The sequence below is a fragment of the Poecilia latipinna genome, unplaced genomic scaffold (genome assembly GCF_001443285.1).
Source record: "Poecilia latipinna isolate Pla-1442-1.1 unplaced genomic scaffold, P_latipinna-1.0 Scaffold2043, whole genome shotgun sequence".
Classification (NCBI taxonomy): domain Eukaryota; kingdom Metazoa; phylum Chordata; class Actinopteri; order Cyprinodontiformes; family Poeciliidae; genus Poecilia; species Poecilia latipinna.
The window spans coordinates 7,829-29,307 of NW_015114659.1; the positions used below are offsets into that span (position 1 = coordinate 7,829).

Sequence of the window (21,479 nt, forward strand, 5' to 3'; positions counted from 1 at the left end):
AACAAATGTTTTGATAAGCGTTATTCAAATCCAGTAGATCTTGGTCCAGATTTTCTCCTTCAATGGAAACCAGAAAACGAAACAAAAGCCTGAATAAATGAATTGAAATAAAATGAATTCATAAAGGTGCAAGACACTGCACAGGGGAGCATTCAGGATCCAACTGTGCTTCATGATGCAAATTCACCTGAGTCTCCTGGCGTTTCAGTTTGAGGCACTATCAGCATTCAGACCTGGGAAAAAGTTTTTCTTTATTTTACTGGCAAAAACATAAAATCACTGACATTAAACAAAAGTATTGTTAAAGGGAGTTGTAGCTCTGAAATGAAAAGCACCTTTTGGTGCGACAGTGGTGACATTTGAACGTTTCTTGCTTTTTATTTGAATCGTTCAGTAATCTGTCAGGTACAAATAGGCTCATTCAGTTTCTCGTGTGTGTTGGTTTAATATTTTAGGGGTGTATAATCATCACTGATGGTTTAAAGGGAAGAGCTTCGACATTAACAATCTTAAGATGGAGATAAATGAACTAAGTTACAGAGAGAATAACATCTGTATTGCAAGGTGATTTTTAAATCTAATGTCATCTCATAGAAAAAGCCTATACCTTCCTGACTTGGATATCTTGACCTAGTGCATCCAGAAGGAAGAAATAATTGCTTTATGGTTGGAAATCTGTCCAATATAATTGTTTTTTTTTTGTTTTTTTTCCACTATCCTGTAGCCTGGAGTCGAAGAACTTTGAGCTTTGCATTTTGCGCTTCACTTATTGCGATTCTCAGAACCCCCCCGCCCCCCCAAAAAGAAAAAAAACAGTCATCCTCATACAAATTTAAAGCACTGTGCCAAAAAACACAGCTTATATCTTGTCTTTTGGATATCAAAAACAAACCATGAGGCCTTAAAAGTTAGAAATACAACAAAACCTGCCATTCCAGTAATTGAGGTGTATGTCAAACGTCAGAATAAGGAATGGCTACTTGAACACGCTGCTCGTCTAAACTTGCCCAGTTTAACAAGAGTCAGATCAACAGTTTGAAGGCTTAAAACAGCTCCAACTGTGGCAACCGCAGCAAGACGAGAACACAAGGTTTATCGTGATGAGAACGTTAAAAAATCTGCAAAAAAATAAATACTGTTAGCGAACAGCAGCTAAAAGTGGCACATTCGGATCAGCAAGTCGATGTTTACCCATGCGTTACTCTAGATATGCCAGGAAAATGTTGTTTCTGCCTATTGCAAACATGTGGAGTTTGATAAAAGCTACTGATATTTTAACTGGTTGTTAAAATGCTCCATGGAGGATCTGCTGTAAAACAAAAGGCCCCAATACCCTCCGCTAAGTACAGAGGGGAATCTGTGCTGCTGTGGGTTTGTTTCTCTTTAAAAGAATCTTTGTGTAATCTGTCATCCTGAAATCTGTCAAATACCAGGAATTTTGAATAAATCTTGGCGGAAACTTCCAGAAATGTGAAAATGGATCAACATTGTGTCTTTTAAGAAGATAATTATACAACTTACGCAATCAAAACAAAACACAAATGCTTCACCAGGCAAAAAATAGATAAAATCAACATTCTCCCGTGGCCATAATAACAGCACTCAGGCCTAAATATGGTTGATAACTCATACGGTTTGGTAAAAATAAAGAAGAAGAAAGCATAAAACGAGGAACAATCTGGAGAACTTTGAATTGTCAAAGGTCACGTCACTCTCTGTAAATATTTGAATTTTAATAAATGCAATAGAACAAGAGCATGTGCTTTCTTTCATTCTCCAATCATCTGTCCATTTCAGTGTGAACAGGTCAATGACGACAGCATGCATGGCTGCAGCACTTGAGCCTTGGCTACAAAGGCAGGCGGTAGTACATTAGGCACATCAGTAATGGAAAATACGAAAGCCATTAGTCTACTCTATATTGTTCAGATCAGTTATCCCTCAATATTTTCTCAGTATTTGTGACAAGTGAACAATCCAGTCCTAAACCACTGACCCATGCGCTGCAGGGACAGTCTCTCTGACATCCTGTAGCTTATTCTGTCAGTAAATCTATGAACCTCGTCTGAATCGTAATCTTTATTCTGTTATGCAACACTTTCTGTCCTGGGAAGTCTTGTCCTTTTTCCACAAAAATGGCAGTGCCACTAAATGGAGTTATAAATATGAAATCTCCACTGGCATGAGTTTGAAATCAGCTTGTTAGAGAGAGTTCTCCAACACCTCATGGAGAACCAAATTAGGGAATATTTGAAGGAAGCAGAGAGCCAGACATTCGTAGAGCGAATGCCAAGACATTAGTCCATTCTGGCAACATGTGCTGTTTAGCATTAAAGCCACATGTCGGATTATAACCTACCTTTTCCTTCCTATTTGTGATTTTAAACTCTCAAGTAACACTAAACTGTGTTGTCTGTCATGCTCTAAAGTTAGATCTCTTCACAGAAACACACCGAAGACTTTTTAAACCACACCTTGTTGGTACTTTGTTAGACCACTTTTTCTGTAGAATTGCCTTAATCTATCGCTGGACACATTTAACAAGATGTCTGAAACATTCTCTGGAGATTATGGTTCATTTTTTACATGAATCCATCACCCGGTTGCAGTAGAAATGTTGGCTGCACATACTATACATGATGTAAATCTCCTGTTCCACCACACCCCAAAGGGTCTCTTTTGGGTTGAGATCAACGGCGTACAGAGAATTTATCGTCATGTTCAAGAAAACTCTCTGAGATGATTTGAACTTTGTGACCTGATGTATTATCCTGCTGGAAGTGGCCATTAAAGGTGGGTACATCGTGGTACAGTCCATGGACTGTTCTCACATTACAATGTACAGAGTCAGCATGAGATGAATCTAAGTTTTCACCAAGTTCTCACCCAATCATCTAAATCACTGGTGTCAAATTCATTTTCATTTTGGGCCATATTCATTTTGAGATCTGAAAGAGACGATTTTGCCGTAATGTATTGTCAGAAGCCGTTACCAATAAATAGCCATCTCTGCATTTAATAAGTACTTTTTAAAATGACATGAGGATAATTTGAATGTATACAAATAAAAACTGCTTTTATCTGAAAAAGAAAACAATGTTTAAGGAAACAACTGTTATCTTGAATCCTCTCCGATTGGCCAGATTTGGCCCTCAGGCCTCAAGTTTGACACTCGATCTAAATGACACGGCTGTAATCAAGACTCGTTGGACTGGACAGCTTTTGTTCCAATCGTCAAATTTAGTAAATTCTAGTATTGGTTTTATATGCTTGGCTGACAAGAGCAACACTTTTGTGAACTTCTGTAGTGGGTGGTATTCTATCCACGTACATCAGCTACTGTATGTTGGGGTTTTTCTTAGCTACTTTTGCCCCCCCGCCGCCCTTTTTTTTCTGCCACTTTCTGAAAATATGAGAGATATTGGTGTGCTAATCCCAGTAGATGAACAGTTTATCCGACTCGCTGAACAACACATAACTAATTTGGCTGTTTAGCTTCAGTCCCTGAGGGTTTGTAGCCCTGAATGCTGTAAAATACTTGGTTGATTTTAATGACCTGTAATTACAAGGCTCCTGTAGGACTTGGTTAACGGGTTGACAAGCTCATTCAAGCTTTTAAATCACCAGTAACACATCTAAAACTCATAAAACACTGATCTAATAGACGTAGAGCTGCCTGACCTTGGTTTCAGATGCCCCCTACTGGCTGACCACTAGAATAAGACGGCAAAGAACTTAAACATGCTTCAGATTCCTTCAAATGTCGAAATGTTTGGTCTCTCCTGACGGGAAATGAAAGGAATTCTCCAGATATCAAAAAACAACACACCCATTTATGAGACTGTTGCTCAATGAAACGACCCTGCAGTGAAGAGTGATGAAGAGTGAAAGTCCATCTGCTTTCGATAGAGATATTAGCACACCTCACATATGCAGCCACTTAGCATTCCTTATGTAAATGTAATGTAAATCACTGGAGTTTACCTTTTATGAGCTTCAATATGAAAATGCACATATGTCCCTAATTGGACCCATATTCATGAGAAAGCTGTATGGGAATTGGGGTTTGCCTGGTCCACAAAGGAAGGATAAAAATGGTAAAAAAAAAAAAAAAGAAAATTTAAAGAAAGCCTTAACACAAGCCAAGGTTTTCTTTTAATGTTCTTACACACGTAGATAAAAATACCGCTGTTTAAAAAGTGGGTTTCAACTCTGATCCCCTATGATATAGAAGAACTGGAATGTACTATAAGGCATGAATACTGTACCGCACAAACCCCCCATGCGCTCGCTGCACCTCTCTTCTTTACTCCAAATCTGTAACAGATTGGGTTTAGTCTGACTGGAGGTATGCAGCCACAACACCACATGTAGGGGTCTCCATAATCCCCTCTGCCGGGTATTAGAGCTCACAGCATGGGCATTCCTTTAAAGACCTTGCAGGAATTACCAACACGTAATCTCCACGATCATCATTTAGTTTATTTTTTATGGTTGTCTACTGCGGGGCGGAGGTGGGGGTTCATCTGTCGCTTGTAGGGAACTGTGTGGGACGATGTGCGGTGCCATCTGGTGAACACACAGGGCAAACCGATGGAGTCTTCTAACCCAAGTATCCTAAACAACATAAAGCTAAACCACATGTTTCAAAGACCTGATCTGGTTGCTGAGTGAAGTATGCGGTTCCTATAGCCCTGAGGTGGAATACATTGTTTATGGGGGGGTTGTGCTGAGTCAAAACCATCATCATGGATCTCTGTGATAAAAGGCCTGGAGTATAAACAGCCAGTGGAATAGAAAGAAATCGTTACTGCATGCTTGTGAGGGAAGCTTGATTTGACAAATGTTATCTAATTTTTTATTTTATTTTATTTTTTTGCAGAAGAAGTATGTTGAGAATAAATAACCCACTACTGCAGCTTTGCAGTGCTTTTGTGTTCCAGTCACACTTTAATGTTTCAGATCAACTCAATCACCACGTTTTAGAGCTCTACCAGGCTCAAGCTCTATTAAAGTTACAAGAAATGACTGAAATAGAACTTGTCTGACAACATGAAGTAGGCTAAGAAAGGGGTTCCCAAACTTTTCCATGCCATGGTCCCACTAGCTTCTGGTTAGGGAACAACTCAAACACTTACAAAAAACAAAACAAAAACAAAAACAAAACAACAACAACAACAACAACAACAAAAAAAACCCAGCCATTTGTTGGCAATAAATTCTATTTTTTGGTGTTTCAGAAACACCAAAATCAGAAAACTTCTAAATGTAACACCTAGCAACCCCAGCGCAGCTCCACACATCACCTAGCTACCCAAGCAGAGTTCCAGCACACTTTCTCAGCTGGTTTTACTGCTGTATGTGCTGTACAATGGCTGCTGGAAAAGGCAAGCATTTTGCTGTTGACTCATCATCCAGAAACCTTGCTGAATTGTTGTTGGTTGTGCAGGAGGTTCTACTTCTACTTTTCAAAGAATTTAGACTGCATAATTGCGCATCTTTTTGCAGTCGTTTATATGTCGCCAGTGTAAACGTTGGGGTCAGGGAGATGTGGCCAGCAACAGCTTATTTGGATTTAAAGTGACAGAGTTCCCAAAATAGCTCATTCTGAAAGGAGCTCAAAATAGGCAGAATTGACCCGAATAAAATGTCTTTATGCAAGAATGTTTTTGTGCATAAAATGTAATGAATAGACCTATCCTAACCTCTTAAAGGAAGCATAATAGGTCACCTTGAAGCACACTTGGGTCATGCAGAAGGACAATGATCCTAAGCGCATCAGCAAGTCCAAAGCTGTAAAAAAATTAAATGAATTAGAACAAAATAGAGAGCATTTTTTACACAGGGACATAAAAAAAAAAAAAAAAAAACTCTTTCCCATCGATCACAAACATTTGATGATAGCTTATGTTGCCAAAAGGGGCACAACCAGTTATTAAGCTTAGGGGGCAATTACGTTTTTAGAAGGAGCCAGTTTGGCTTGGACAGCCATAGACTTCCCCCATAATAAATGAAATAATGATTCCAAAACTGGCTGCATTTGTCTGATTTTAAAATGTGTTTGATGACCTGAAACATGAGAGTGTGACAAACACGGAATAAATCTGCGAAATGTCAGACACTTTCTCACAGCGCTGCAAATGAAATGTATATCCGTATGTGGAGATTAATTTCTTTCAGCGGGTTTGCTGATATTCTTCTTCCAGATGTGGTCGGAGCCAAAAGCATTCGCTTCACTTTCTTCAACATCGTTTCACCCTGGAGAGATCAATAATTTACAACCTAATGGTTTTATTCCATTGATAATCTGAATGGATGTAGAAAGGGAAAAATCAATCAGCTAAATGCTGGCTAAGAGGATTTGAGTGGCAGAGCGGGGGCCGTCTTCCCCCCACTGTAATAAATGAGGGGTGGCAGAGCCCATATGGACACACAGTCAACCATGAAGACTCAACCCTAATTCAGTCTAACATTTATAGAGACATGGCCTTGCCTGTGCTGTGTTTGATTTGTGTGTTTTCTTTCCTCCGTTTAATGACGCAACATATTATGCCATAAAATTGTGTAAGAACATTCGGTGAAAGATTTTTTGTCTAACATTTGGGAATAAACTGCAACAGATTTCAAATAAAGTGTTGCATAACAGATTTGTAGCACTGACACGTCTGTCTTTTTTAGAGTTACCGTCATCTGGAGAAAGCGCAAATATTTAAGCTTTGTTAGTACGATGACAGAAAAATAAAAATAATGAATGGTACAATTTAGATGTGGACATTAAAAAGCTCTGCACTGTTTTCCCAATTTATCAGACCTAAATTACCTGAGAAAACATAAAAAACAGTTTACAAATTACAACTTAATTAATTAAGAAATACTTACCTAACCTTGTGAAAAAGTAATTTCCCTCAAAACCTAGTCACTGGTTCTCCTGCCTTTGGCTCCAAAAACTCCCCTCCAGCGTCTGTGGTAGCTGGCAGTGAGTGTTTCCCATTACTGTGAAGGAATGAATATGTAAATATTGTTTTTTATTCAGCAACATTGCAAGGTTTTCAAGCATGAACAGTCTGATTTAAGTACAGACTTTGACTAGGTCACTTTAAAACAATTATTGTAACTTTTAAACCACTCAGAGGTGGATAAATCCTAGTGACATTTTGGTCTGCTTTGGTTTTTGCCTTAGACCTATCCCATGAATGCCATTTTATTCTTATTGTTAACTCTGACCCTACTTCATATTGTCAGACGGTTCTATTTAGGAAATATTTGAATTCTGCATCATTGCAGCTATTTGCTGTAGGACATTAGAAAAGCAGCAACTTAAACCTCATGGGAACCATTGATTTAAACACTGAATCGTGCTTGAGATACTTTTATTAATTTTTGCAGAGAAGCAACTGTTTATGAAAGACCTAACAACTACAGGGTGTGTGTTGAGTCATTTATTTCAGAGGGCATTGCTTAAATCCTGGCAGTTAAAAGATACCATAACAAAATTTAGAGACGTGAGTCATTAGCTGTCAGTGTCTGATGAGCCTGAGAAAAACTTCAGCTCTTGTGGCCTATAATTGACTTGTGAATAGGAAGAAGCAGCCATTCACAAGAAAACCCACATTCAAACGCAGTACTTCTGTATACGTGACTAACATCCAAACCAAAATAAAACATTTTCCTCTTTTTTTTTTCTTTTTTTTTTGAACCAGTGAGTGACCAGTACAGCCAGGCATATTTTAGAGCTCGTTTTCCATCCACTGAATCTGCCAGTTTTGTCATTTGCTAACAATTACCAGTTGCTAATTAGGCAGCTTTAGGTCTTGTAAATGCAGTTCAAATACAGATATCCTTTCTTTTCACACTTTAAATTTCTCATTTAACCACCAACCACCCAGTTTTAATAGGATTTAATCTAGGTCAGGTCATCGGGGTGATCACATTAGACGTCTGTGTAGCTACTCTAAGCAGTTAAGTACTTGGAAGCGTGCGATGGAGCATTGTGCTGCATAAATATAATATTACTGAATTATTTTTCACTGCACCACAGCTTAGAAAAGTATTAGCGAAAGAAAAACATCCAACCCTGACATCAGTGTTTATGCATTAAGCACCCGCCGCTTCTCCTTCTAAATATTTCCCAGTATATAGGAGATCGTACAGTTTCTACAAACGCTCCCTGCATTGGAAAAATATTCAACATGGCTCCTACAGACAGTTATTAAATGTAAAGAATCACAAACTAATTGCATGATTCAATAAATATTGCCGATCTCAAAAATACTTGCAATCTACTAAAAAATAAATGCCTGGACTATAAATTTTAGGATCTTAACAGAAATGATGTATCCTGAAAAACATTTACAAAACACCTCTAGAAATTTTAAAGCATGGACTGCTGATTGGTGGGAGGAGGATGAATCTGTAAATCTCTTACAACGCAAACTGGAGTCAACAGTCTGCTTGTAAATCAACAAGTTTGTACAAATAGTGATGGCTTGTACAAGGATTAAATTTTCAATTGCACCATTACAGGCTAATTTATTAGGTACAAACAGTGAATCAATCAATTATATGACAGCAATTCAATCCACTTAGACTTCAGCAAGACTCTTCTTGCTTAAGTTGCGAGTCCTTGCATATATCAGTGGTTTAGGCTTGTGTTATGTTTGGAGAGACATATTTTTAGCACACTTTGGAAATATAAAGTATGAATTAGGTATTATTTGCTGCTGTACATCTCCGTCTCTTTGCGGTCACATTGTAGCAATCTATGTTTCTTGTCACCAAGTGAAAACATCTCAAACTGGTTTTTTGAATGCGTCAGTGAGTTCATTGTTCCCCAACAGCCTCCTCAGTCACCAGATCTCAGTCCAACGGAGATTCTTTGGGATCTGGACAAACAGGAGATTTAAACTGTGACTGTGCACCTGACAAATCTGCAGCAATGGCATGACGCTACGTCAATGTGGACCCAAATCTCTGGGGAATAATTCTCACACTTTGCTAAATCTGCGTCGTAAAATGTAAGGCTGTTATGAAGGCAAAAAGGGAATTCAGTCTGGTAGAAGAAAGGTGTACCTAATGAAGTGGCCTTGCATTTCTGCATTAAGGTAGAATATTTGAGAGTAATATAATATAACATATAATCATTTACATTTCCTTCAAAACACTTGACTGTCATATTTGTCTTATGAAAATGTTGCCTATTTAGTTTACTGTTGAACAGGTAAAAAATTAATTTTTGACCCATAAGTGTTTTTGACTTGAGATATTTGGCCAGTGTGAAAAAAAGTTGGGAAATCTTCTCCTGTTTTAGGTAAAGACACAGAATTAAAAGGTTATAAGGGAAGTAAAATACGTAAAAGCAAGCATTTCAAGATTTTTTAAGTGTTGGGTTTCACTGTGTCAGAAATTAATGCACTGGATCAATCAACTCTATGAAGCGGCATAATGTCGTTTTCCCTAAAACTAACAAAGTAATATTAGTTCTAATTGATAAATTATGTTACCTTGCTCCAACTAAGTATGGTGGTGAAACCAGAGCAAACACAAAGTGAAACAATAAACAGAATGTAAAAGTGCAGCAAAAGGAAATGAGGAATCAAAAATAACGTTCCGGTGTGATCTCACTTGGTTTGTGTCAGTTTTGCAACTTTTCTCTACCTTGTTGTTTGGTTATTTGCAGATTCTGGTCTGAAGTTTCACATTGCTCTTTAAAATCACAACATTAGCTCAGGAGAACAGAGGTTTTTTTTTCTGTGCCTAAATGCCTCCCTCACCCCCAATAAACTGTAACCAGCATCTAAAACTGGCATTTTGTATTTTCTTATTGATGATCTGAAACATTCAAGTTTGACAACAAAGCAAAAACAACAAAAAAAGATCTATTGGGTGGGCAAACACTTTCTCATGACAGATGACTCGCCCTCCGCAGTTCTGTTTAAGTTGGAGGAGGTCAGTTTCTCTTTTCCAGGCATTCATTTTTTTTTTTTTTTGTCTCACAGGTGCATTCATTATTGACTTATAGGAGTGCAGGTTGCACCTGTTTGCAGTAAAGCCCACCATTTAAACTGCTCAAAGTCTGAGATGTGGGGTGACAACGTTCAGCTGGTGTTTGCAATCTGTCTGTTTGAGACTGACAGTTTACATTAAACTAATTATTATGATTATATGGCTTCCATATTAACGCAGGTTGTTCATCTCCTATGAATGACTCACAGCATGCAGCTGTAAAAATACTAAACGTAGCGCTGTTTTGGTGTATTTGGCTTAGTTGGAGAATGAACGCAGCTTTGCTCGATAACTCAAAATAGAGAGAAGACCTTCACAATAAATCGTCCACCTGTTTGCATTATTAATCGCGGTATTTTGTGTCAGCTGTGTGTGAGGTGGATCAAGCTGTAAAGCGTTTGGTCCTGCCGTTTTAGCACCACAGACATGCCTGCTCGGTAACTTAACGTTCAGTGTTATGACGCCCATAAAAACCGAGGTGTGGAAAAGCATTTTAGGAAGACTAACAACCTAAAATTCTTTGGGACAAATGGTGTGAGCAGGTGTGGGGGCCGCAGCCTGCATGATCAGAAACCATAACTCTGCATTGGGCTTCGTGTACTAAATGGCACATCCATTCAGTCTATCAGGATGCACCACATGTTGAGCGGTTTCCCACTGTGGTCAAACACTCCGAGCTGGACCTCAATATTCCCTTGCACAGTTAAAATCCTCTGTAAGTAAAAAGGAAAGTCAAATCTGAGCGTCATTAAGGGATCTGTAAACCACAGGTTTCCTGGACAGCTCTGTCAAGACCAGCTGTGCATACATCAGAAGCTGAATGATATGTGTACACTGGTGAAGACAGCGGAGAGAAGGAAGGATAAAGGAATAAAAGCAAACAGAAGGACACGGGCATGTGACAAAGAACATGTCCTTAAAAAGCATTAATACCACACGACCATTTTCATACATTGCTACATATACAAATCTAAGTGTATCCTATTTGGATTTTATCATAAGATATTGCATAACTATAAAGTGGAAGAAAGTTTTCACAATGCGCTATCCATGTGTGATTAGCCACCAGGTTCCTTCAGGACGTGTGTAATTTAGTATCAGTTTTAAAGCCAGTGGTTCTGTACAGGCCTCAAAGGTTTGTTAGAGAACACTGACGAGCAGACAGAATCAGAACGACCAAGGAACACTACAGACAAGTCAAGTTCACATTTTGTACTTCCATTTGAGTCTACACTCACCCAACCATTTTTGTTGCAACAAGTTAATGTTTTTTGGTGTCTGGAAAATTTGCCATTCAAAAACCTCCTAAAAGCCATCTAAACAAGCACTGCCCCTCACCTTCTAAGCCCAGTGAAGCCCAGACCTGTTACCTAGCAACCCCTGAGAAGTTCCGCTGATCACCTAGCAACCCCTGAGAAGTTCCGTTGATCACCTAGCAACCCCTGAGAAGTTCCGCCAATCACCTAGCAACCCAGCACATTTTCTCAGCTGGTTTTACTGTATGGCAGTATAAGGACTGCTGGAAAAGATAGGATTTTGTTTGTTTTGTTGTTGACTTACTATTCAGAAATCACTTCCTACATTCTTGTTGGTTGAGCAGGAGGCTTTACTTCCACTTTTCAAAGATGTACACTGGTGTAATTGTGCGAGCGAGCATAAATGTTGAGTTGGGGGGAGGAAAGAGTGTGCAGCTGCCTCCTTGCATTTAAAGTCAAAGAATCCCTAAATCAGCTCATTCTGAAAGGAGCTCAAAGTAGGCAGAACTGAACAGACTGAGAATGATTTTGTGGAAAAAAATGTAGGGAGCATGGTCTGTAAACCTATCTAAAGCATAATAGGTCACATTTAAACCTCAAGCCAATAGTAAATCTGGTAGGTGAACCTGTTGATAGAACTACTGTTAATAGTGGATTCCACCATCCTGCCTTTATAACTGAGCAGAAAGAACTGAACCATTGTTGAAACAAAGCCATAGAGTCCTGTTTGCAAAAAAAAAACACGTGGGGGACACATTGGTCAGATGCTATGAAATTTGAGACGCTGGTCAGAGTTGATGTGAAGATGAGCTCAGCTAAATATAGAGTGATCCAGAAGAAAACCTGTTTAAGGGTGAAAAAGAGTTGGAACTAGTCAGGGATTCACCTTCTTGGAGGGCCGTTACCCAGAACCTAAAGTCAGACCTACAATGGGATGTTTTCGATTGAAGCATATTCATCTCTGATCTCCGACCAGTCTGACTAAGGTTGAGCTGTTTTGCAAGGAAGAACTGGCAAAAACATCAGTTTCTACATGAGCAAAGCTAGAAAAGGGTTACCACAAAACACTTGCAGATGTAGTTGCAGCAAAAGACTAAGTATAGTAGACTAGTCAACACTTAGTCTACAGAGTATTGACTAAGAAGTGTCTCATGCAGAGTCATGTTTTTATATAAAAATACAATTCAAAACATGTTTTATAGAATTACACACTGGTATAACATGGTTTATCACATAAAATCGCAACAAACTGTCAAATTTGTGGTTATGATCCGACATCAAATCTCAAGTCTGGTGAACACTTTTCAAAGTCACAGAACATGAAGTGGGGGATGGGAGGTTGTAATCAATCTCTGAAAAGAAAGTTGGACAGTGTGTCTAAAGTATACTGGCTTAATAAGCAGATCTGTTACCATGTCAACAGCTCTCAGCAGCTCGGCATGGCTGCTTCATCTGTCCTTCCTCACCTTCCAGATGCTGCTTTCCCAGTAAAGAGGTGAAAGGTCGCCAGGTGCTTCAAAAAGCCATAGAGTCAAATTTCTAAGATGTGGAGCAGTTGTTGTGTTTGGGTGAAGCAAGCGTAATGTTGATGTGCTTAGAGCCCCACAGACAGAACATCATAAATCCATGCTGATCATCGCTATTAGCAATCAACGGCTATCTGGGTTAGCCAAAATCTGCTTTTATGGCATTAGACACTTGCCAACAAAAATCCATAATCCCAGAATCCTTTGCCTTTTACACATTAGCATCAATTCAGTAAATCAGTATTTAGTCTGCGCAGTAAATCCACAACAGACCGGTTTTTATTCATAGATGGTTTTTAGGGACTTTGTTACAATTATTCTGTCAAAACTAGCATTCAAGGCATTCAAGATACAACTAATGACTTTTGTTGGAGGTAGTAATGTTCCCCTTTATTATTACTGTGGCATAGATGATTTAACTACCAAATAAAACAGGTTGCCACTGATTTTCTGGACATGCTGAACAATTTCAATGACCATACGTGTGCTGAATGTGTGGCACTGCTATTGTATTTCTACTACTGATGCTCAAATGCAGCAGTTCTGACCTTATACGAACATTATTTTATCTCACGCAACATTATGGAAATGCTTTTAGCTGATGAGGACTCACTCACCTCAGCATCCAGGAATCTTAAAGAGTAGCTACTGGCATGATCTATTCTGAATAATTCAGCAAATATTCATCAAACCTCACCATAGTGGCAGCACTGTAGAAAACTGGGGAAAAGCACCTGCAATGATAAACAGAAATGAATGGATGGAAAATTTCAATAAGTTAGCATTCCTGATAAGCATTCCTGTGTCTGGTAGTAACGAAACGACCTATGAGAAAGCCTTATGTTAAACCTATACTGGTTGTCTAAAAAGACACTTTGACGCTATGCATACCAATAATCAATCAGTAATCATTACCAATAATAACTTGGTTAACTTTGTTGGAGTAGAATTGATCTGGAGAAAACATTGAAGAAAGATTTAGCGATAAAACACTGAATACAACATTTTGAACTTTGACTCTAGTTTTATACATTTGCCTGTCAAACACTCACATTTAGCAGTATTTCGTTTTTGAGCCCGATAGTTTCATTTTATAGCACAATAAAGTAACTATGTCACCTTCAGTTGTTATAAAAATGTTGTATATAACAAACATGACTTAAAAGAAACTTGACTTTGCAATTTAACACCTTGAAATTGGGCTACTGCCTCTTTAAGAAACTCCTATTCTTTCCAGATGTCATCATATCAACATTCCTCTATCAAGTGTTTCCAAATGTTTGTTGGAGCGTTCGATTGAGAAGCAATTAGCTCAGCAGATGCGCAGTTCCACGAGGTGTTTGCTAATTGCTGCTGCTAGTTTGAAGGAGCTGAGTGGGGGTGGGCTGCTCTGTAAGGTGGGGGCTCGCCTTCTACAAACCCAAATGGTTGCCTGAAGAGATTCAATAATTTCTCAAACATGCATGAAAGAATCACGGTAACACTCCAGGTATGTTTAAGATGAGGGAAAACATTATATCATTATGTAAAGCTCAAAAAAAGTTAATTTTACATAATGCTGCCCCTTTAATATTTTCAAAGTAGTGCGAGACTGAATCTTTTTACTTTTCTGCTCTGAAAAATAGCTGCCAATTTCTGTTATTTTCTGCCAGTAGAAATCACATTTAATTCACTGGCATCTCTCAGAATTGAGTGCATCTGTTCCATTATTGTGATGAGCATTTAGGACTGCGAAACAGATTTCCCTGCTTTGCCCCATCGCCATCAATTATGCAAACCGGCGATGAGGTCAGTTTATTAAGTCTAGACATGTAGCCCTCCATCATCCGCCCCTTGCTGTGCAAACTGCAGTGACCCATATTAATAGATTTGTAATCAATATTTCTTCTGGTCTAGAATGCAGATTTAGACGGTGAAGGAAATTGTGCCGTCCACTTTAAAATGTCCCAGGGGAACTTTCATGGCCATGCACCAATTAGTTTTACTGTCAATAACAGTAATGCTGCGGGACACTGTGTTTCTGGGTGAGAGGAGAGAACAGATAGAGGAAGGAGGGAGACATGGTGAAGTGCACGCCTCATTGTTAAGGACTTGTTACACTGACAAGAAGGATTTGATCAGACATAGATGTACACTTATTGTTGGCCGGGGTTGCCGTTGAAGGGCTTGTGTCATGGGGCAAAACTGCACAACCCTCGAAGATAATGAGTAACGACGTCTTATAAAAGGTCAACAAACAAAGCAGCAGCCGGGAAAACACAGGCCATGTGATGAGATTCATTAGGACGGCAGCAAGAGCCGGCTGGAAGAGGATGAGGGGCAAATTCCTCCGCTGCTTCCCCAATGAAACAGGTGTGTTTCTATAAGGAGGGCAATGTGGGGAACAAAAGTGCTGCTCTTATGTGATCCAGGCTGGTCACACGTGACTACATTCTGACCTTTGAGTAACCCTGGATTTCATTAAGTAGGTCCTAAGTAGCATACACGTCCCACAGCTATTATCGCAGCAATTTAATGTTGACTGTGGCTGTCACTAAATGATCCCGGGTTGAGGATGTTTATCAGCTGTGTGAGAAGTTTCAGAGGGTTTTCAATGCTGATTCAGCTGCGCAAACATGTTCTTGCTTCTGGAAGAGCATCTAATAAAATATTTCAATAAACAACACAAAGAGTGTCATTTTAAGATGGCATTTTTATTCCGAGCGTCACAAGTCCTTGTCTCTTTAAAAGAAGAATGAAAAGCACATTTGATCCCTTTAACTCAGATCTAATGACAACACACAGCTTTGGTTTCCAGTTCAGGAAACAGAGGGTTCCTGTTTTTCACTCCAAGCTCTATTGTTATCCTACACACAAGTTCTCGTTCTCTTTTTTTTCTCCATATATTTCACATGCTAAACAGCCATCACTTACCCACATCTTGGTCCCTACATAGATATTTAGAAGCACCACCTTCTTATCAGAACCTTTACTTTCCTAATACTGACAAATTTACAGAGATAAAGTCAACAGAAACCTCCATCAGTACTTTTCCTGTTTTATCTGCCCTTCTAATCCGTTTGTCTGCTTGAAATCAATATCTGCATTTTGATGAACCATAAAATTATGTAAATTGAAATTACAAAAATAAGTTCACTTAAAGGAAACATAAAAATAAAAAAATTAAAAGAAAAACACTTTCCAATGAAAAGGATAAGGTGGTTTTTCAGACATTGAAAGTCAGGTCACGTGATCAACAGCCGGATGTTACTACTGAGAAAAACACCAAAGAAAACAACAGGAAGTAGTAGGAGGATGACGTTTTTTTTTTTTTTTTTAACAAGGTGTACTTAGCTTCACTGGAGCTCTCACAACATCGAACAGTCATTTGAACATGTTGAATCAGACAATTTCCCCAAAAGGCCGCTTACGTAGCCTCTCTTAAGTGTAAGGGTCTTGTTATTATTGATATTAGCACAATGGAAAAAATTAAGAGGCCACTGAAAAATGATCAGTTTCTCTGATTTGACTCTTTATATTTATATGTTTGAGTAAAATGAACATTGCTCTTTTATTCTATGAACTACTGACATGTCTCCGAAATTCCAAGCAAAAATGTTGCATTTATTTGCAGAAAATGAGAAATGGTCAAAATAACGAAAAAAGATTCAGTGCTTCCAGACCTCATATACTGCAAAGAAAACAAGTCCATATTCAGTTGGAAACAATAATACAAATATTTTAACCTAGGAAGATTTCATAAATCTATATTTGGTGGAATAATCAGGAGGTTTTCACTGGGGTTCAGTGCAGTGGACTTTTAGTTGTTTCCAGAGCTGTATAAACAAAGATTTGTTCACATGCAACCTGAAAATGCAGCTAGTCTCTTTTCTGTTCCTGGTCTTGGGGTTCATGAGTCACCTAACTGCTTTGTTTTCTCGCTAGCTGTGTGTTTTCTTGTTTTCGTCAGATTTGAATGCATTTCTGTGGGAACCAAAGGTGGTGTGTCCATGTTGCTGTGGTGCTAAAGGTGTTTGATGGGATTGAAGTCTGGATAAGCAACAGCTGGATTTAATGCACCATTAAGGTCATCTGTTGTTCAGGCTGCACCTGCAAATCCCCTGATTTCACCCCCCATATCGAACCCCCTCCCCTGTCTGCTCCTCTCCCCTCTCCTCTTTCCTTCACACGCTCACTCACCCTTTCTTTTCATTGCTGTTCCTCTCAGCTTTCCTTCTCTTGTCCTGTCAGCCGTGAACCCCTCTCCCTCCCCTACTGTTTCTGCTTTCTGTCTTTTAATAATAATATTAAAAAAATATCAGCTGCCACTGCATCGGTCTCTTTATTCTACATCCCCTCCCCCTCCTTCCCTCCTGTTTTGTTTTACTCCTGTACGCCTCCCTCTCATTGTCTCTCTCTGTCTCATTTTCTCAGTTTCGGGCCCCTCCCGCTCGCAGGCTGTCGTGTTGTGTCTGCCAGGCCTTCTCGGCCGGAGCGCAGGTTTCCTGAGTACTGGAACGGAACAAGAGCTGGCAGGGAGACGCACTGAGAAAAGCCAACTCGGCCGTTCCCACTGAACGTCACACACGCTCGGCCTCCTGTTTGCCGGACCCAGCACACGCAGTGATGGATCCAATGATCCTGCGTGTCACGGGTGATCCCACCTGGATGCAATTTATCTTGTCAGGGCAGCAGAGGAGGCTGACCTTGACAGTGTGATATGTACCATATCCCATATAATGACATGGAGCAAGTATGTAACATGTTGAATGCATTAATTCTCCATTTTTCTCCCCCACAACTTCAGCTGAAAAATTGGGCATGGATGTTAATAATATAAATAATAAGAGCCATAACTAAACAAACACTTCCAATACCCAACTTTCTAAGTAGCTTTCCATTTTATTTAAGTGGAATAATTAGAGATCAATAACTTACAATGTGAGGCCATCATAAGGAAAATGTTCATCCAGGTAGTTCACTGCAGTCTAACAAGAACGGATTATATCTAGGGCTGTGGCTATTTAATAATTTTACAAGTGCATAATCTATTAAATATTTCCTTGATTATACAAGTTAGTGGACAGACCCACATTATGCAAGGAAGTCCTAAAGTTTTGTTAGTTGAACATCTTTTGTAAGAACTTTGGAAACTCACATGTACATCCCTACTCACAATTTACATTCAAATATGTACTTCATTCTTGGATGGAGTAACTTTATTGCTTATAAGAACTAATTGTTTGGTGCTTTGCCAAAGTACGAAAACCCCTTAAACATTTTTAAACTGAGTTTGTCCTGTCTAAGAGCATCGGTGTGATAATCCCAAACTTTTTATCTGTGCTCCCTTGCAAAGAGTAAAATCATTTGAGTTTCTGCTTTTTTATAGACAGGCTGAAACTTGTCAAGGTTGTTTAAACATTATCTGATTTTCTCTCTGAGGCTGTTGGATATCTCTGGGTCACCAATGCCAGACTGCACAAAGTTGTGAGGCACTTTTTAAAACCTGCTCATTTGAAGTTTCTATAATTCATCTCTTTGCTCCACAAGGTGCATCCCGACTCAGGTAGCTCAGACATAAACTAGATGTGTATTCAGGCATTTCAACTTTTCAAGAATTAGAAACGCTGCTACAAATAAAAACACTAAACAAGATCATCTCTTGCGTTATTGTAGTATAGTTCATGTCAGAAATGAATCATAACTTCTTAGTATTGCCAGATTTCGGCAGCACTACAAGCTGTTTTCCTGTCGTGCCCTTTAAAGTCCGAGTAAACAGAAGAAATAGACTCTACCCCTCTGGCAGACGCTCAGAATGTCCCTCACACTATTAACACTAATGCAGACAAACATAAACACCCCTGTCCTAAGAATAACTCCCCATTTTCTCTCCAAAGAATGATGTTTATTTCTCAGTGGCTGCTCAGCTTGCCGCTCTGCCCGGCTCACTGAATTATGTTTATATCTCCTCCAAGTCCTGATTCCACCCTGGAGAAATCTGTGCCCTTCTGCACCTGGGCAGTTTACCACCCTGAATGAACAGGCAGAGACTCAGATCAAAGAACAGAGCTTCCCGCAGACCCCTAATTATATTGTTGTTGGATTTCTTTCTGAGAGAAAAAAAAAAAGAAGGAAGGACATTAGCCTTCATGGATGGCTTTCACGATTTGCTAATGGTACCTAATTTTGAAAATGGCTTTTGTAAAGCAAGAGGGTCACGTAGAGAAAAATTAGAGGTCTTATGTAGGGTGCCTTGTTAAAGATGCAGTCGAAACAAGCTGTCTTCTTTCTCGCAGCTGACTGGGTGCGGCTGTTGATATTACATCAGTGGTAAAATTAGAACAGCAGAAATGTCTGTCTGACATCTGCTCTCAAAGGTCTCTCTGATGCTCATTAACATTACCAAAAAAAGGATATATAAAAAAAGTAAACACCTGTGATATATAAAGAAATAAATTCCTTTAATTTCTTTTAATAATATAAAAATCATCTCGGGAGTTTTTCAGGAGTCCATACAGACAACAGGCAACAAGTTTAAATCTGGTCTAGTTTGCATGAAGATATTATAATAAAACAAAAAGAGTGACATAAAAAGGATATGAATGGGTAAATATATAAAATTCATTATATTTTATATTAAATTATTTAAATTTATCATGCTATATTTGAAATTACAGTAATATTCATCTCTCTCTGATGAACACAATGCCCACCTATGGCCTACACAGTGTAAGCTATTTTGAAAAAAATAAAAATAAAAAATCGAAATTTATTTTAACTACAACCTTCTTGTGTTTTCTTTATTTTAAAAATTGTAACAATTACCATTTATCTTAAAATGGCTGTAGATACAAAAACATGTACGTAATGTTTCTTTTATCATTTCTTTATTTTATTTAAAGTTTATGTATTTGTATATTAATTTTTCTAAGCGATAATTTAGATTAAAATCTCATTACTTGTGGCCCGTTAAGAGCAACGTATTCGTCACTGCATTTCCCATAAGGCGTCGCGGAGTGCGACGTCATTATTCTGCGCAGAGCTGAGGTGGCGTTTGATAGAAGGTAATCACACTAGACTTTTCTTTAAAACGTTAATAACTTACAGTGATATTGAAGCTCTAACTTTATTTTCATTACATTCATTTTTTTAGTTTAGCCTGTTTCAACTGTTCGGCTTATTTGTTGTTGTCTTAAAAGCGTATTTTATCTCCATAAGTGGATGCGTTGCTACGTTACCGTGCTAACAGTTCGTCTCCCTGTCAGGCTCTTCGTTGCTGAAATATCCATCATGACTAAACTCCTGCAGTGGCTTTTCGGGGTCTCATTACTGGGCGCTGTGTGGGCTCTGGTCGCTTTCGACCTGCTGGAACTGAGCCTTCCCCGGACCTACAGGGAAGTGGCCTGGCCCATGCCGCTCTACCTGCTGGTTTCGTTCGGCTGCTACTCCCTGGCTACGGTGGGCTACCGGGTGGCCACCTTTAACGACTGCGACGAGGCGGCCAGGGAACTGCAGGAGCAGATCAAGGAAGCCAAAGAGGACCTGAGGAAAAAGGGGTTAAAGATGTAGGACGATTATAAGGAACTCTTTAGAGACTGAATGGAGAGACAACTTGCAAAGCGGGATGTTTATAAAAATCTGTTGCTTTTTGGATGATCATGGAGCTTCGTTGTAGTCAGCAGGTGCGACCAGAACATTAATTTGAATAAGATATCAAATATTTCTGGTCAATATCACGTTTTTCCCGCTTGACCATTAGATTGTGTTGACTGACTGAGACTTTTTGTGAGAGACACAGACCCATGAACTCAAGTTAAAGCTGCAGGCCAGACTTATTTTGTAAAATTAATTCACTTTCAGTATATTTCGTCACCTAAACAACAACTTGTCCTGGTCATTTTTTTTGTAGCTACTTTGTTTTAAATCTTTACATAATTAAGATAAAGTATATTCTCCTGAGACCCTGTCCACATTCTTCTGATGACATCACACAAGGCATAAAGAAACCATTCACGGTTCTTTTGAATATGCCTGTTTGCAATTTTTAAGAGTGGTATTGGCCAGGAAAAATTAGGGTTTTCCTGGCCAATACCAATTTCAGTGTTTTGTTTTCTCATTAAAATGTTCATTGGTTAGTTTATTTAAGAACTAATACATAAAAAAGAACACACTGGCCCAGTTTTAAAGGCAAACAAACCAGATGGTACCTCCAAGTTTTGTGTCGAAGCATGTCATTTTTTTTTTTAGAGTCAAAAAAACTGTTAAAGGACATGCTGCTGGATAGTTAGAAACTACTCAGCCAGTAGCATACTATTAGTTTTAATGAATAGGGACCAGTAATTCTGTGTTGTGAATACTATTGTAATTAGTGTTGATTTCCTCAATATTTCTGGTTGGATTGTGTCCCTCACATGCTAAATACATCATCGAACGTTTGCAGTATGTTATTAAAAACCTGATAAATGGAAACCAAAGGTTACAAGTAAACACTGGATCTTATAGGAATTTCCTGGATTCTTGTTTCTGTCAGCTCTGAAATCATCCATTTTAAATGTGGAACTTAGTTGTTGTTCTGTATTTGTCAAAAGCTGAATTCTTGTCAGAGCAGATGAACTAGGATTTTACCTGTAAAGAAGTGTACATTCCTCTGTGCAGTATCTGAAATGAGGCCCTGAGGCGTTGCTGTGGATTAATTAAACAGGAGTTTATTTTCTCA

The 21,479-nt window shown here is 38.9% G+C and overlaps 1 protein-coding gene and 1 long non-coding RNA gene across 2 annotated transcripts; one reads left to right on the plus strand and one right to left on the minus strand.

Moving 5' to 3' along the window:
• Positions 1-6,885: 6,885 nt before the first annotated feature.
• Positions 6,886-20,068, minus strand: LOC106935915 (uncharacterized). The gene is made up of 3 exons (XR_001422005.1): positions 20,002-20,068; positions 13,482-13,518; positions 6,886-6,993 (listed from the first exon to the last, which is right to left on the minus strand). It is a non-coding gene; the product is annotated as an uncharacterized LOC106935915 (long non-coding RNA).
• Positions 19,720-21,479, plus strand: dpm3 (dolichyl-phosphate mannosyltransferase subunit 3, regulatory). Its single transcript, XM_015016642.1, has 2 exons — positions 19,720-19,827; positions 20,029-21,479. Exon 2 carries the CDS (start codon positions 20,054-20,056, stop codon positions 20,330-20,332), a length of 279 nt encoding a protein of 92 aa, XP_014872128.1. The 5' UTR covers positions 19,720-19,827; positions 20,029-20,053; the 3' UTR covers positions 20,333-21,479.

Excerpts from the sequence above, each read along its gene's own strand:
- dpm3 (XM_015016642.1), top strand. The coding sequence starts at position 20,054 with ATGACTAAACTCCTGCAGTGGCTTTTCGGGGTCTCATTACTGGGCGCT.